This window comes from Pieris napi, chromosome 10 (genome assembly GCF_905475465.1).
Source record: "Pieris napi chromosome 10, ilPieNapi1.2, whole genome shotgun sequence".
In the NCBI taxonomy this organism is placed as follows: domain Eukaryota; kingdom Metazoa; phylum Arthropoda; class Insecta; order Lepidoptera; family Pieridae; genus Pieris; species Pieris napi.
Window position 1 is genome coordinate 6,326,683 of NC_062243.1, and position 13,435 is coordinate 6,340,117.

The 13,435-nt window shown below is 32.7% G+C and overlaps 2 protein-coding genes across 2 annotated transcripts in view; one reads left to right on the forward strand and one right to left on the reverse strand.

The window, feature by feature from the left end:
• The first annotated feature begins 1,349 nt into the window (after positions 1–1,349).
• LOC125053168 (UBX domain-containing protein 6) lies at positions 1,350–8,370 on the forward strand. Its single transcript, XM_047654398.1, has 9 exons — positions 1,350–1,492; positions 1,716–2,042; positions 2,835–2,965; positions 3,208–3,349; positions 3,858–3,952; positions 4,671–4,821; positions 5,313–5,470; positions 5,627–5,756; positions 8,054–8,370. Exons 2-9 carry the CDS (start codon positions 1,797–1,799, stop codon positions 8,327–8,329), a joined length of 1,329 nt encoding a protein of 442 aa, XP_047510354.1. The 5' UTR covers positions 1,350–1,492; positions 1,716–1,796; the 3' UTR covers positions 8,330–8,370.
• A 2,425-nt stretch (positions 8,371–10,795) lies between these two features.
• LOC125052874 (structural maintenance of chromosomes protein 4) overlaps positions 10,796–13,435 on the reverse strand; it is a 33,695-nt gene continuing 31,055 nt past the window's right edge. The window contains exons 22-24 of the mRNA XM_047653923.1: positions 12,691–12,808; positions 11,830–12,013; positions 10,796–11,036 (exon numbers count right to left, since the gene is read on the reverse strand). Coding sequence (XP_047509879.1) covers positions 10,869–11,036; positions 11,830–12,013; positions 12,691–12,808 — 470 coding nt within the window. The 3' untranslated portion in view covers positions 10,796–10,868. The remainder of the gene's footprint in view (positions 11,037–11,829; positions 12,014–12,690; positions 12,809–13,435) is intronic.

Genomic DNA, 13,435 nt, shown 5'->3' on the forward strand with positions numbered 1-13,435 from the left:
ATTATATTTACAAAATGATAATGTAAAAAGCTTTACCATACATTATTTACATAGTATGTATAACATTTGAACGCATCGTTCAAAAATTAAAATGTTGACAAATATTGCTAGTCAGATGATAAGCGCTACTGTAGAAAATCTACAAGTCTTTGTTATTATAACATATTCAAGAATCCTCAGTTAAGCAATTATGCCTAATAATTTAATTTCTTTGTATATACATTGATTTATATGAAATAAAACCTCCACAAAGCTTCTATTCTACCGAAAAAAATATTAATTACAAACGCGTTCATCATAATACTTTTAATTTTAATGGCAACATTGCGTGCCCAAACTCATTTAGTTCTAAGTCGTAATGCTTGATTTGAAAATTTTTAAATACTAGGCAGTTCCTTGAATTCCTAATGGTTTTTCTGTTTATACACTTTTCACCAAGGTCATATGTATTATATTATAGGTATAGGTAGTTTTACAAGACTCGGCTAAAAAGGTGTTAATAAATTATACGTACTAAATTTATAATTTTGTGGTATATAATAAGTACCCAGACTATCAAAAAAGTACGGTAACAGTTAGCGCTTTGTTAATAATATTTCATTTAATCCAGGTAAATTCGCAAAACACCAGATACAATTGGTTATCAAAATAACAAAATTTTATTCATGGACCAGCACCGATGCTCTGTTACTTCCAAAAGCAATAGCGATTGCGATCCCGACTTCATATTTAGTTTTTGTACCGCGCAATCTCAAGGCTGCAACATCAGCGCTACGAATATTGATAGAACTACATCGAAATCGCATAAAACGTTTGGATCCGTATTGGAAGCTACAGAGTACGTGCACTGGTTAGCAGCCAGTATAAATATACCGTATTTTTCTATCTTAATTTTAGCTTTTGTACATTCTTGATTAGAAACATTTATTCTGCCAAGGGCCAGCAGACGTCGGTCTTTTTCGACACAGATTATGAATAGATTATAGATCCTTTAATGACAAAATATATAACATTGACAAAAACAGTGCAATATGTCAGTACTGAATTGTCAAATGTCAATATATAATATTCGTCATTCAACAGTTTTTCATTAATGTTGCAGATATTTCATTATTGTATTTTTGTTTAATTTTTATTCGAAATTGTAATGTTTTTGTAATTTCCACATGTGTAATGTCGTTATTCGAAAACACTGCTTTTAATTCCACTCTTTACGAGGCTCTGTATCTTCAAATAGAGGATACTTTAAGCTTTGCAAAAGATTTTTTTCAATCCTGCGTATCATCGCTACCGATTGATAATTTACCAAAAAGTTTCGTCAATCTTGATGATTTCACATTTTACGATAATCTAGCAGAGGTTTTATTCTTTAACGAGTTTCAGTTTCTGCTATTGAAAACATTTTTCCTTATTCTGCTGTCTACTTTGTTATTGATTTTCGTGTCCTGGCAAGTATATGGTAACCGGATATCAGAACGGTTTATGAAACCCGGTAAGTGTTGTAATTTCTATTTTATTTAAATAATTAGTGGTAATTGTATTAGCGTGTGCAATAAGAATAAAATAGCAAATCTTACTGACACCAGTTTGTTATCTTGAAAATGTAAACTATATAAAAAGTATGAAATGTTGGGAACACAATATTACCTTTTATTATTAATAGATTGTTGTTCTCTTGTAATAAAACTATATTTTGATTTTTGTAATATTTTCAGCAACTTCAGCTACAATAGCACAATTGAAAGAGAGTGTCTCAAAACTGAAACTACCAAAAGAGCACACACCAAGAATCTAAAATGGCAGACAAGATCAAGAAATTTTTTCAAAAGAAAAAAGCAGATGCTAAATTTAAGCTAGCTGGTCCAGGCCACAGGTTAAGTGAATCTTCTATAAGTAATCAATCGGTTGTAAAGAAGGAATCAACTGTGGTGAAAAGAAGTGGTTTGTCTGAAGAAAGTAAAATAGCTGCAGATGCTGCCTTAGCTAGATTGCAACAAAAAAGAGATAATCCAGCATTTAACACCTCATTAGCGGCTATTAAGGTTTGAAATTTGCAATTATTTTCTTATTTTTAAAGAAAATACTTGTTAACCGGATTAAAGTTATGTATTATTATAAATTTACAATTATTACACATAATTTTAAATTTATCCGACGTTTCGTGTGCTTTACAGCGTGCGTGGTCACGGTGACTGAAGACAAAAGGTGTTGGATGTGAAAAAGTATCACAGCTGCAGAGAAAGTTGCATTATCTGTATTTATTTCCCCGGAGTTGGTATTGACTAAAAGATGGAGGGTTTTGGCAAAAAGTCGATACCAACTAATTATGTTAAATAATTGTAAATTTATAATAATACATAACTTTAATCCGGTTAAAAAGTTTTTTCTTTAAATGTGTAAAGGTTATGTTAATCAAAGACAATACTATTCTTATTTTTAAGCACCCATTATGACACTTCTATATAGATAAATATTAATAGATTATATTATGTTGTTTGGTATGTCATTTTATTTCCTCGACTTATAGTGGTGGTGTGATTCCTGTAATAGTTAATATAATTTATATGAAGGTCCTCAGAATCTAGATAAATCAATGTGTTTCATTGGCCATTTTTTAAGACTTATTCAATTCATAATATGTACAAATCATAGCATATATTGTCTTAGTCCTTGTCTATTTAATCTTTCAATAATCATTAATTTCTTCAATGTGTTGAATAAACTAATTAAACATTGTTTTGAGAAGGTTTAAAATCATAATATGATTATATAATATATAATATATATTATATTGTAAAAAGTTCTAAAGAATGTTTTAATGGTTTTTCAACTAGGCTCAGGTAAAAAGGGAATTGGAAAATGAAGAAAGCCATTCAAAAGCTGAGGAATTAGTAGCCCCAAAAGTAAGACAAGAAATTGAGACTGAATTGCCAGGAAACTTTGCTGCATCTGGAGTATTCTTTAAGTGAGAAAGATATTATATAGCATATTAGAAAGATTAGATTCAGAATCAGATCAGAATTTTAATATTACCTAAAAAAAAGTGTTAACAATAGCGAATGTATATAGGTTACTATTACGGAGACATACATAGCATTTACTGGTAGCCTTTATACTCAGTACTTTATAGCAAACTTAAAAAACAACCAATGAAGAGGACTTACAAAATTATGAAATATAATTAAGTAATACTTTCTTTAATTTCAGGTGTCCCATAATAAGTAATGACATTCTACCAAGAGATGAATGGAAACAGAATATTAAAAAATTCCTCTATGAGCAATTGGAAGAAGAAAGAGGCCTCACAGCCTGTCTTCTTATTCAATCTTGTAATAACAATAGAGAAAAGGTTAGTGTTTTAATTAGATTATTATATAAAAATAAATATAGAAATTATACTTAAAGAAATTATTTAGTTAAAACAGCAAAGAGTATCTTAGGCCCGTATTCCAAAAGGCATCTTAAGTCACAATCTCCGCTTGAGCACTCTCAAATATGGCAAAGTTCAAATATAAAAAATTATTTGACAGCTCTTGATAGCAGATTTAAGTTTAAGTGATGTTGTACAAAACGGGCCTTAAAATATAATATTACCTAGATTTAAACTAAAGTGGTGTGGCAATTTAAAGTTTTACTATGTATCGACCACAAACACTAACTGGACAATGATTTCAACCCAATGCATATAACAAATAGTTATGGATTGGATACCCATAAAAAACGACTTATGATGTTGATTATTCTTTATCGATAAAATGCCACTGTCTAGAATTTTTTTTCTGCTAATTGAATCTGATAACCCAAAAAGTTTCAAAATATAATTATGGAGTGAAATTGCTATCGCATCTCAATTTCAGATAGATACCTGTGTGGAGACATTATGCAAATATTTGGAAAACATTATCACATACCCTGAAGAGGAGAAGTATCAGAAAATTAGAATGTCTAACAGGTACTAATATTTTGTTTTTCTACAACTGGTATCGTAAACTTATAGTCAAATGAAAAAGTAATATGACTTTTGATTTCACCAAACAGTAAATTAATAAGAAGCTATCAAATAATTAAATAAATGGTCATAAAAGCTTATGATTTTCGTTCTTTAAAATGTGCTAAATCTGTAATTTTAAAGGGTTTTGGAAACACAATAAAAATGTGGATAATAATAAGGCTATTGGAATAGCAAAATATGCAATAGTGGCTATTCTATTGAATCTAAATATTTTTTTTTTATTCTAACAAAATCTTCTGGGCAAGTTAAAACGGTTATTGCAATATTTAATTGTATATATGCATTTCTCTGATGCATGTCTATTGTATATTAAGTATTTTATATTTGAGCAATATTCTCTATAGATACCATAAATTTGGGAATACGATATTTGTTAGAAATTAGTTTTAATCTGCAATTTTAAACAAATAAAATTTCGGTTCTTATTATTATAAAAAAATTACTTATTATATTTTATTTAATCTATGTATGTGAATTATGTTAGGTAATTAAACTAAGGTTGTATTAAAAAACAAAGCTTGCTCTAAGTCTGACATCTGACATCGAAAATCTATTGAATTTTGACATGTCACTATAAGTTTAGTTTCTGAATCTCACTTTAAGAGTACAATACAAATCAGATTAGCGCATTCTTAACCTTACTTGATACAAATTTCAGGGCATTTTGTGATCGAGTCCAGCCAATAGAGGGCGCATTAGAATTATTGTTAGCTGCCGGCTTCGTTCAGCAGAAAATGGATAATAATGGTGTAGAGGAAGATTATCTTGTATTCCAAAAAGATAATGTTCCCTCAATTGAGAGTTTGACGGTAAGTAATATTACCTATAAGCTAGGAAATCTTTAGGGAACGGACATATCCAACCTCTGGCTGGCGTCGCTTCGCGAGATTTCGCCGCGTGTGTCAAAGTGGGATGCTGTCTTTTTTTGCGTCCTACCCCATATGCTTTTCGTCGGGTACTCCTGATGTGTTTTTTTAAAAGGCCGGCAACATACTTGTGAGCCTCCTGGCAATGTCTATGGGCGGCGATATCACTAAACATCAAACGAGCCTCCCCCCGTTATATTAAAAAAATATAATTTTGTTATTTCTATTTTTAAAAAAACGTAACCACTTTAAGTATAAATAACTAATTTATTATACAACTGTTGGGTTTGTTTGAATGTGCTTATCTCAGGAACTGCTGGTTGTGTTTTAATTGTCTAATTGTATTGAACCGTGAAATTATTAAGGAAGACTAGAAATGCGGATACCACTTCGGGGCATTCACAGTTTATTAAGATAATTAAATTATATTACAGACATTAATAGACGCACTCCGTTCAGCCGAGCCGATTCAACTAGAATTGGATCGAAATCTGCAAGTGCTCCTACCCTCACAAGCGGCCACAAAAGTGCAACTACCCCCATCATTCTTTGCACTCTCTATGGAGGAAATTAAAAGAGAACAACAGTTGAGGTATCATGATATATGTTTATTAATTTATATAATAATTAGTATACAATCAGCTAGCTGTTTTTCATCTTATAAGATATAGGATATTTAAATTCTTAGGTGGTTGTGATTTTGTATGTTATTGTGTTATTTAGTTTGAATAAATAATATTAATTTCAGAGCTGAAGCTATCGAAAAATCCCAAATGCTTCGCACAAAAGCTATGCGTGAAAAGGATGAACTTAGGGAAATGAGGAAATACAAGTTTGCCATAATTCGGATACGGTTCCCTGATGGCATATTGTTACAGGTATTTAATAATTCTTAAACTTTAACCCATTGTGGGTTCAATTCCATGGGAAAAAATTTTGTTTCGGTTCGGACAATGGAGGTTGTTTATTTTTGCTCAAAACCAAAATAAAAATTAAGTAATTAAAACAATTTATCAGTAATAAAATATTTAAAATTCTATATTATTCTAGAAAATCTCTTAGTTTCCGGATCCCTTATTACTTAACATGTTTGTTTGTTTTGAGAATATATTTTTTGATCATTAACTTTCGAACAAGCACTTGATAACAAGTACTAAAGCAGCAAGCAATAAGCTAAGCTATTATATCGGCAACTAATAATATTTTTGGGGCCGTTCATGTATTACGTAAGCAGATTTACTGCAATTTATTTTATATATTATATAAAAGTAAGCTCTCAAAAATAATAGTACATAAACACATTAATTTTATGTAGGAATCCTCGAAAATGTATTTCGTTTTCAAGCATAGACAATGTGTGCGTAATATGTGGACAGTACATAATAACTGTTGACCTAATCACCAATTAAGGTTATAACCCCCCATAGTGCTTACGTAATACTTGAACGGCCCCTTAGGGATAACATATTATTCAATATGGTAGGGGAGCCCACGATGCTAAATGGGGATTTACTCGAGCGTCGTAGAGACCTATTGGGATGCAAAGCTTAGATAAAAAGAAGAAAAAAATGTTATATGATAAATTCCTTTTCATCGGTGGGGGAAGCGGCTATAGATAGTTAAATATGTAAAAAAAAACTGTTGCATGGACATCCTCGAGCGCGTCAGATATTGATAGCATCTATGCCCTACGTATTTTTAATAATGTACGTATGTTAATCTGATCGTTTGCATGATGCGGGTGGTTGTATTTAAGGGTTGAAAATTTAAAAAAAAAAAAAATATCGAGCGCGTCAGATTTTCTAAGGGAGTGTTAAGTGCACCAAAAAAAAGCTCTCATTCACTAATCTGACGATTTCGATGGGACGCAAACCCACAGCCATTTTCTTAATTTGCAAAAAAAAATCGCAATTTTGAAATACTCAAGCGCGTCAGATTAAGATATATGTGGTTCATCTTTATGTTCTAAACGTACTGTCTCATAATCTGACGATTATCTAGAGGGATTCGCCTGATCTGCCAAAAAAAAAATAGAAAAACGGTTCACCTAAAGGGCCATCCCTGCAACTTCCCGCTAATTCCATTCCTGGGCGCTTAAAATTGATATTTTGAGCTCGCTGAGTTCAAAAAAAAAACATTTCTATGCATTTGAGCTCTCCCAGCTCGAAAGTCTGATAGAAGTTTCATAGAACACTATTTTTGGAATTTTCAAACCGCAATAACTTTTGAATGGATCAAGCAATTTTCACGCGGTTGGCGGCATTCGACGCAGTTTTATCATCCTCATAAATAATTTTGCAATTTTAATTGATCGAATCACAAATTTCGGAGTAATCCCGAAAAAACACTTTTTCGGGTTTCTTTCGTGTACGATATCTCTCGAACGAATCAACCGCTTTTGACCAGCTTGGTGGCGATCGACGTGGTTTTTCAAGCTCAAAGGCGGATTAGTCTTTGAAGTTGATCGATAAAGAAACCACTTTAAAAAAAAATATTTCTTATTTTTTTAAGATTTTTCAAAATTTCTCAAAATCTATCGGTCCGAATCGGTTCAAATTCACAGGAAATGTAATTTTGAGGGAAATATTTAGAACGCCGTTTAGTAGATTCCGATCGGTTTAAGGAAATGTAGGCATCACGCAGCTGCACGCATTTAACTTTATCGACGAATTTTTGTTATTTCGGCTTGCGGAAATCGTCAGATTATATATTTTTCATTATTCTTGAATTATTTCCTTCAAAATAAAAAAAAAATTAGCTGCGCTCGAGAATGTCGAGATGACGTTTTTTTTTTACAACTTTGTTGCCCTCCCCTTTTTTTCCGTCACTCTCAAATTGTCAGATTAGTGGAATATACACTTTTTAGGATGTAATTAACTCACCCTACCTTAATCTGACGCGCTCGGGAATTTCTGATGGTCAATTTTTTTTTACTAAACTGATCCTGTCTCCTTCACGTGCGGCTTTATATATGGGCCTCATATTTTGTGGAGGTACTTAACCGGGTACAAGGTATCCCCCTATATATTAATCTGCCGCGCTTTAGTAAATCCCGAAATCCCCTCTTGGGCTCCCCTACCAATATATTTGTTATATATATAGTGTTTGCATAATAATAATAGTTACATATTGTTCATTTTAGTAATTTCTAAAGGCTTTTATTATGTATTTACAGGGAACATTTTCAGTGTATGAAAGGTATATGGAGATTCACGAATTCGTTCAAGAAAACCTCGAACATAGTGGTTTACCCTTTATCCTAAATACACCAACCGGTCATAAGTTACTCATAGAAGAAGATGCGAATAAGACCCTTATCGACTTAAAGCTAGTGCCGGCGACAGTGCTCAATTTCGCCTGGCACTCTAATGTCATCGAAGAGATTAATAATAGTCCAAATAAAGATGTTTATTTGAAGCCAGAGGTTATGGTTTTGGTGCGAGAAATGTAACGATCATTTGATAATGTAATGCAATATAAATATAAAAATTACGCTTAAACTTATTTGACGGCGCTTAACGTATGCTTAGTCACGTCACTTCTCTGTTATCTATGGTACCCAAGAACATTACGCGAACAGTTATCGTGATAGGACATTTATTTTTGTTTTAAGCTCTTGTTAGGGGGCGTCCATAAATTACGAGAGGTGTTTTTTTAAATTTTCTGTACCTCCTTCCCCCCCTGGTGAGATGTCGTGAGATTTTATTCCACCCCCTCCCCCAACCCCCAATCTCACGTGAGATTTTTCAAAATGTGGGTTTCTACGTCAACGAACGAAGAAAGAAACGAAGAGCTCAAATCAAAATAAGTGAGCGTTTAGGTATGGAGTTAGCGGGAAGTTGCAGAGATGGCCTTTAGGGTCAACCGTTTTCTTATTTTTTTTTTTCAATCAGAAAAAAAATTGCGTGATATTTGCCGAGACCAACGTAAGATTAAATAAGATTTGATTCGACCCCCTTCCCCTCCCTTAAACACTTCACGTAATTTATGGACGCCCCTTATGGGAACTAAAGGGAAGCATCCATCATTCGTATATATTCTTGTTGTCAAAAACTATGGTATTCCTCTCTTCAGTCGGTAGCTTGTGTCTGAGCGTGATGGTCAGCGAGAAAACGTCTAGGCGGACCATCTGTTTCCACCGGTTTATGTCCAGCGACTCTCTTATACGACTATTTATGTTAGTGTTATGTTATTCTTGATATTTTCAATTTGTTTTTTTCTTGTTGATTTTCATTGTTTTTTTTTAATAAATATAAATAGGCATTTAACACAGTTCTTTTGGTACCACGATTTATAAGAAACCATACTCAAATGTAATCCATGCAGGTTTTAAATGCCCTAACAAAAACCAATAAAGATGGAAATGAAAATTTTGTTAACAGTGCTGCTTTCGATAACACTCAATAGATGGCGTCTAATTAGGATTGGGGGATATTCAGTTGAATAAATTGTCATAATAACTATAACGAACGATTTTCTCCCCTAAAATAATACTTATGATAATATAATAATTAGTTAATGCACCTTAATATTTCACGTGCATATTATTGTTTACTTTTAAATTGTTGATCAAGATGTTCATACTTGTGGTAAATAAAGTAAATATAATCAACGTTTTACGTTTGTTTCACTTATTCCCATTTGAAAAAAGTTAAGGCAAAATCTTCAGCATTCTTGTACTGATTTAGATTGGAAATTATCGTTTATTGAAAGAAAATATAATTATTGCGATTTGTGAAACACTACGAAATATCGCGCTGCATTCCAAGAAAACTGCAAAAAACAGTAAAGCACTAGAAAAGCCCCTTTTACGTTATTAAAATACGGGGAAGTGACCCAAAAACCATGTTGCCGACCTGTGGACAAAATAAAATTATAAAAGCAATATTAACAACAGCAAGAATATATTGTGACATGTTTAGTTGACATCCAAAATTTGCCTTTATCGTGACGAACGATATTGATGTTAGAGATTATCTTTTCTTAATAAAGGCACCACTATGGTGTACATCAGAACCACAGGTAGATATGAGTGACTGATACACAATGAATAGAACGTAGAAAGCACTCCAATGAATACCAGCATATATCAAATGCTCTATGCTGAGGCAAACGTGACAACTTACTCCTACTTATATTCTTAATGATCCCCATTCATTTGAGAACCGAATACTTGCAGTATTGGCCGATCACCGTGTCTGACCGACCCAGCATAGAAACATGCAAAAGATGGCCCTAAAGGAGACTGTAGCTTAAAATGATTAACAAATAGGTTCGGTATGATAATATGATCGCCTCAGAATTACACACATTCCGGGAGGCTCGGCTTAAATCATATTTAATTTTACTGGTTCATCGATACATAACCAACTATAGTATCCATTTTTATTTGTTCCTGATTATTTTGACACTCGTCGGCTTTTAAATATTTACGTGTTTGGTCGCATTGGTTCAGTTATGGTATGCGAGAAGTAGGAAGACCAGAAAATACCCAGGATCCGATAGCCGAGCTTTCCTGTAAGCCTCCTCATGCTTGTTACGGCCAGACAAGTTAGCCCTTCTCAATATAATGTACTTAACAACCTACTCGCTAGATATAGGCTCTAATTTTACTTTGTTCGTACCTCGAGAGCGTTTATGAAGACATATGCACCTTTTCTCAAAAACTTTTTTTAGATATTTCGGCTCGATCGAAAATTTCCAAAACAAATTTATTTGAAATCACTTAAGTGCTTTAATAGGACCAGCTATAAAACTATATCTGCCCAGCAGTTTTACCCGCGTTTGATATAACATACGCTCGTGATAATTTTAGAATGCAATTTTTATTCAAATAAATACTGCATATAGTTATAAGAATTTATAAAGAGCATTCTATAATGATGGTCCTACGAAACGGATTATTAAAAAAAATACAAATTTCAATATATATTTATTGTAGCAGTTCAAATGTATTTACAATGCATAGAAATAAAGTTTACACATAAGCCTTAACTATTTATTAGATGATCGAAATCATCTTCTCCAGGTACTCTATTCTCGATTGTGACAGATTTAGTGCAATCTTGAGTTTTGTAGATCCCAACCAGACGATTGCAAGCTTCAAACATATTGTACCGGAGCGAGATTATGATGAACTGGGCGTTCTTAGTTCGTTCCTGAAAATATTTCATATTAAACTAAGCAGAAAGTATAAATAATTCAAGTCATATATTTATAAGTGTAAGATAATGGTATAGATACATTATTTTGAAATAAATGTATTTGTGGCGAATTTGTATGTCTTTTGAAAAAATCTAAATATTTAATTTTAGGTATTTGTTAAACGTATCTTCGCTATGATGCTATCTATCACTCAAATATGCATCGCGACTTTAAAATAAAAATAAATCAGTGGCGCTACACCCTCTAGGTCTAGGCCTCAGATTTCTGAATCTGTTACATGATCATTTTTAAATCGAATAGGCAAGCAGGTGATCAGCCTCCAGTGCCTGGACACGCCATCGACTTTTTGGGTCTAAGACATGTCGGTTTCCTCACGATGTTTTCCTTTACCGTTCGAGCAAATGTTAAATGCGCACATAGAATGAAAGTCCATTGGTACACAGCCGGGAATCGATCCCACGACCTCAGGGATGACAGTCGCACGCTGAAGCCACTAGGCCCTCTGCTCTTTAGATAAAAAAACAGCTTTTAAATAAAAAAATCTTAGAAAAAAGTTTTTTTATTTAAAAGCTGCCTTCAGAACTTTGTTATTTTCCATATTTTTGTATGGTCAATTAGATAATATAAAGATACAGGCATTCGAGAGATGCCAAGAGAGAGAGGATATGTTGCCAATACCAATGACTGCAAAAAGAACCAATGAGTCCATTCTCAACCAACTAAAGATCACCACATCTCTAACGCCCTGAGAAAAAGCTCAACCTCAAATCGGTTGCACGTTTATACCTTAATATAATTAGCCACGATTGAGATATTCTTAAAGTCCAAGGCTGCGTCTATTTCGTCCATGACATAAAGCGGTGTTGGTTTGTAGTAATGAAGGGCGAAGACCAAAGCCAATGATGATAACGTCTTCTCACCTCCGGAGAGATTTGAAATATTCTTCCACGATTTGTTTGGGGGTCGCACACTGAAAATAAACATCTAAATATTGGTAACATGACTCTATTTCTCTCATTATTTAGTGGATTAATATATATGTATATAGGATAGAATATATTATATATCTCTCTCCCTAAAATATGGCGAGGGGGCCGATGGCTGGCCATGCGTCATACTCGTGTCCCGATTCTACTTGTGGTGACTGGTCGTACTTGAATACGTGTATGCAGTGATGTTAGTTATCATATATTATATAGCATATGTGTTTGCGTGTTGTTCCCACGAGAATGTAAGTGCGTGCTCCTATTTCACCATGCCTCCTGCTGATTGAGGACAAATCTTTGTTTTTCATTTATTTTATTATTATTAATTAACTATTGATTACTTAAGATGTCATGTGGAACATGGTGTAATGGTAGCAGCTCCATACAAATATGATGAATATTAAAAATAAATAAAATTAAAAAGAGTGGCGGAGAGTTTATTGCCAGTTCTTCTCTTCCGTTCTACTACTGATTTGAAAACTGGCAGTAAATTTAGAATTAGAAGCATTTCATATATATATTTTGTTTTTGACGTTAATTTACACTACATTGTGTTACCTATGTATATGAATAAATGATTGAATTTCTATTTAAATATTTGATTACACGGAAATACTGTTCACAACAACAGAATCACGAAGGCGGTTTTGGAATGCATTACCTGAAAATAATTCCTTCAGTAAAAGGATCGAGTGAGTCAACGAGTTCCAGCTCAGCATCTCCTCCCAAAGTTATCATTTGATACATTTCCTTTAACTTTGTTGTTATTGTGTTGAAACCTGAAAAAATATTTAGTAATTCTAAGGGAGGAAGACGCACTCTACTTCTACTGACATTTTAGACGTGGCTTCTTTTCAATAGCCTTTACTAGTTTTGGATAATTTAAAGTTGAGTTTTTGCTTAATTTAAATGATAATAATCAACATAAATGTATTTATAAATGCTGCCGAGCTTGCGAAATGTAAAATAGAAACTGTAGAATGTAGATAAGATAGTAGAATGGTAGTTGAGAATTCAATTTAAGGTTAATTCTTCGTTCTTCTTCTTGTATTATAATGATCAATGCATCTTAAAATTTATAAAATATATTTTCTTTTCTATATTATGTAGGTAATAATTGTTAACTGTGGATTTATGTTAAAATGTGTATTCCGTTTTTGGCTTTTGTGTATAATGTAATTAATATGTATATGTTATTGTATATAATAAGTAGCTGTAGGAATACTGATAAGCGAATAAGTACATAAATTCTATACAAATACAGTAGCTATAAGAACATTAGTGGAATCTTATATAGTTTATGGTTTCTTGATCCACTAATAAGCATCTTCAAGTAGTTATAAAGAATCATTTCTCACGATAAAAATCATAAAATCTAGCAAATGCAGAAAATCTAAAAAGTTGTA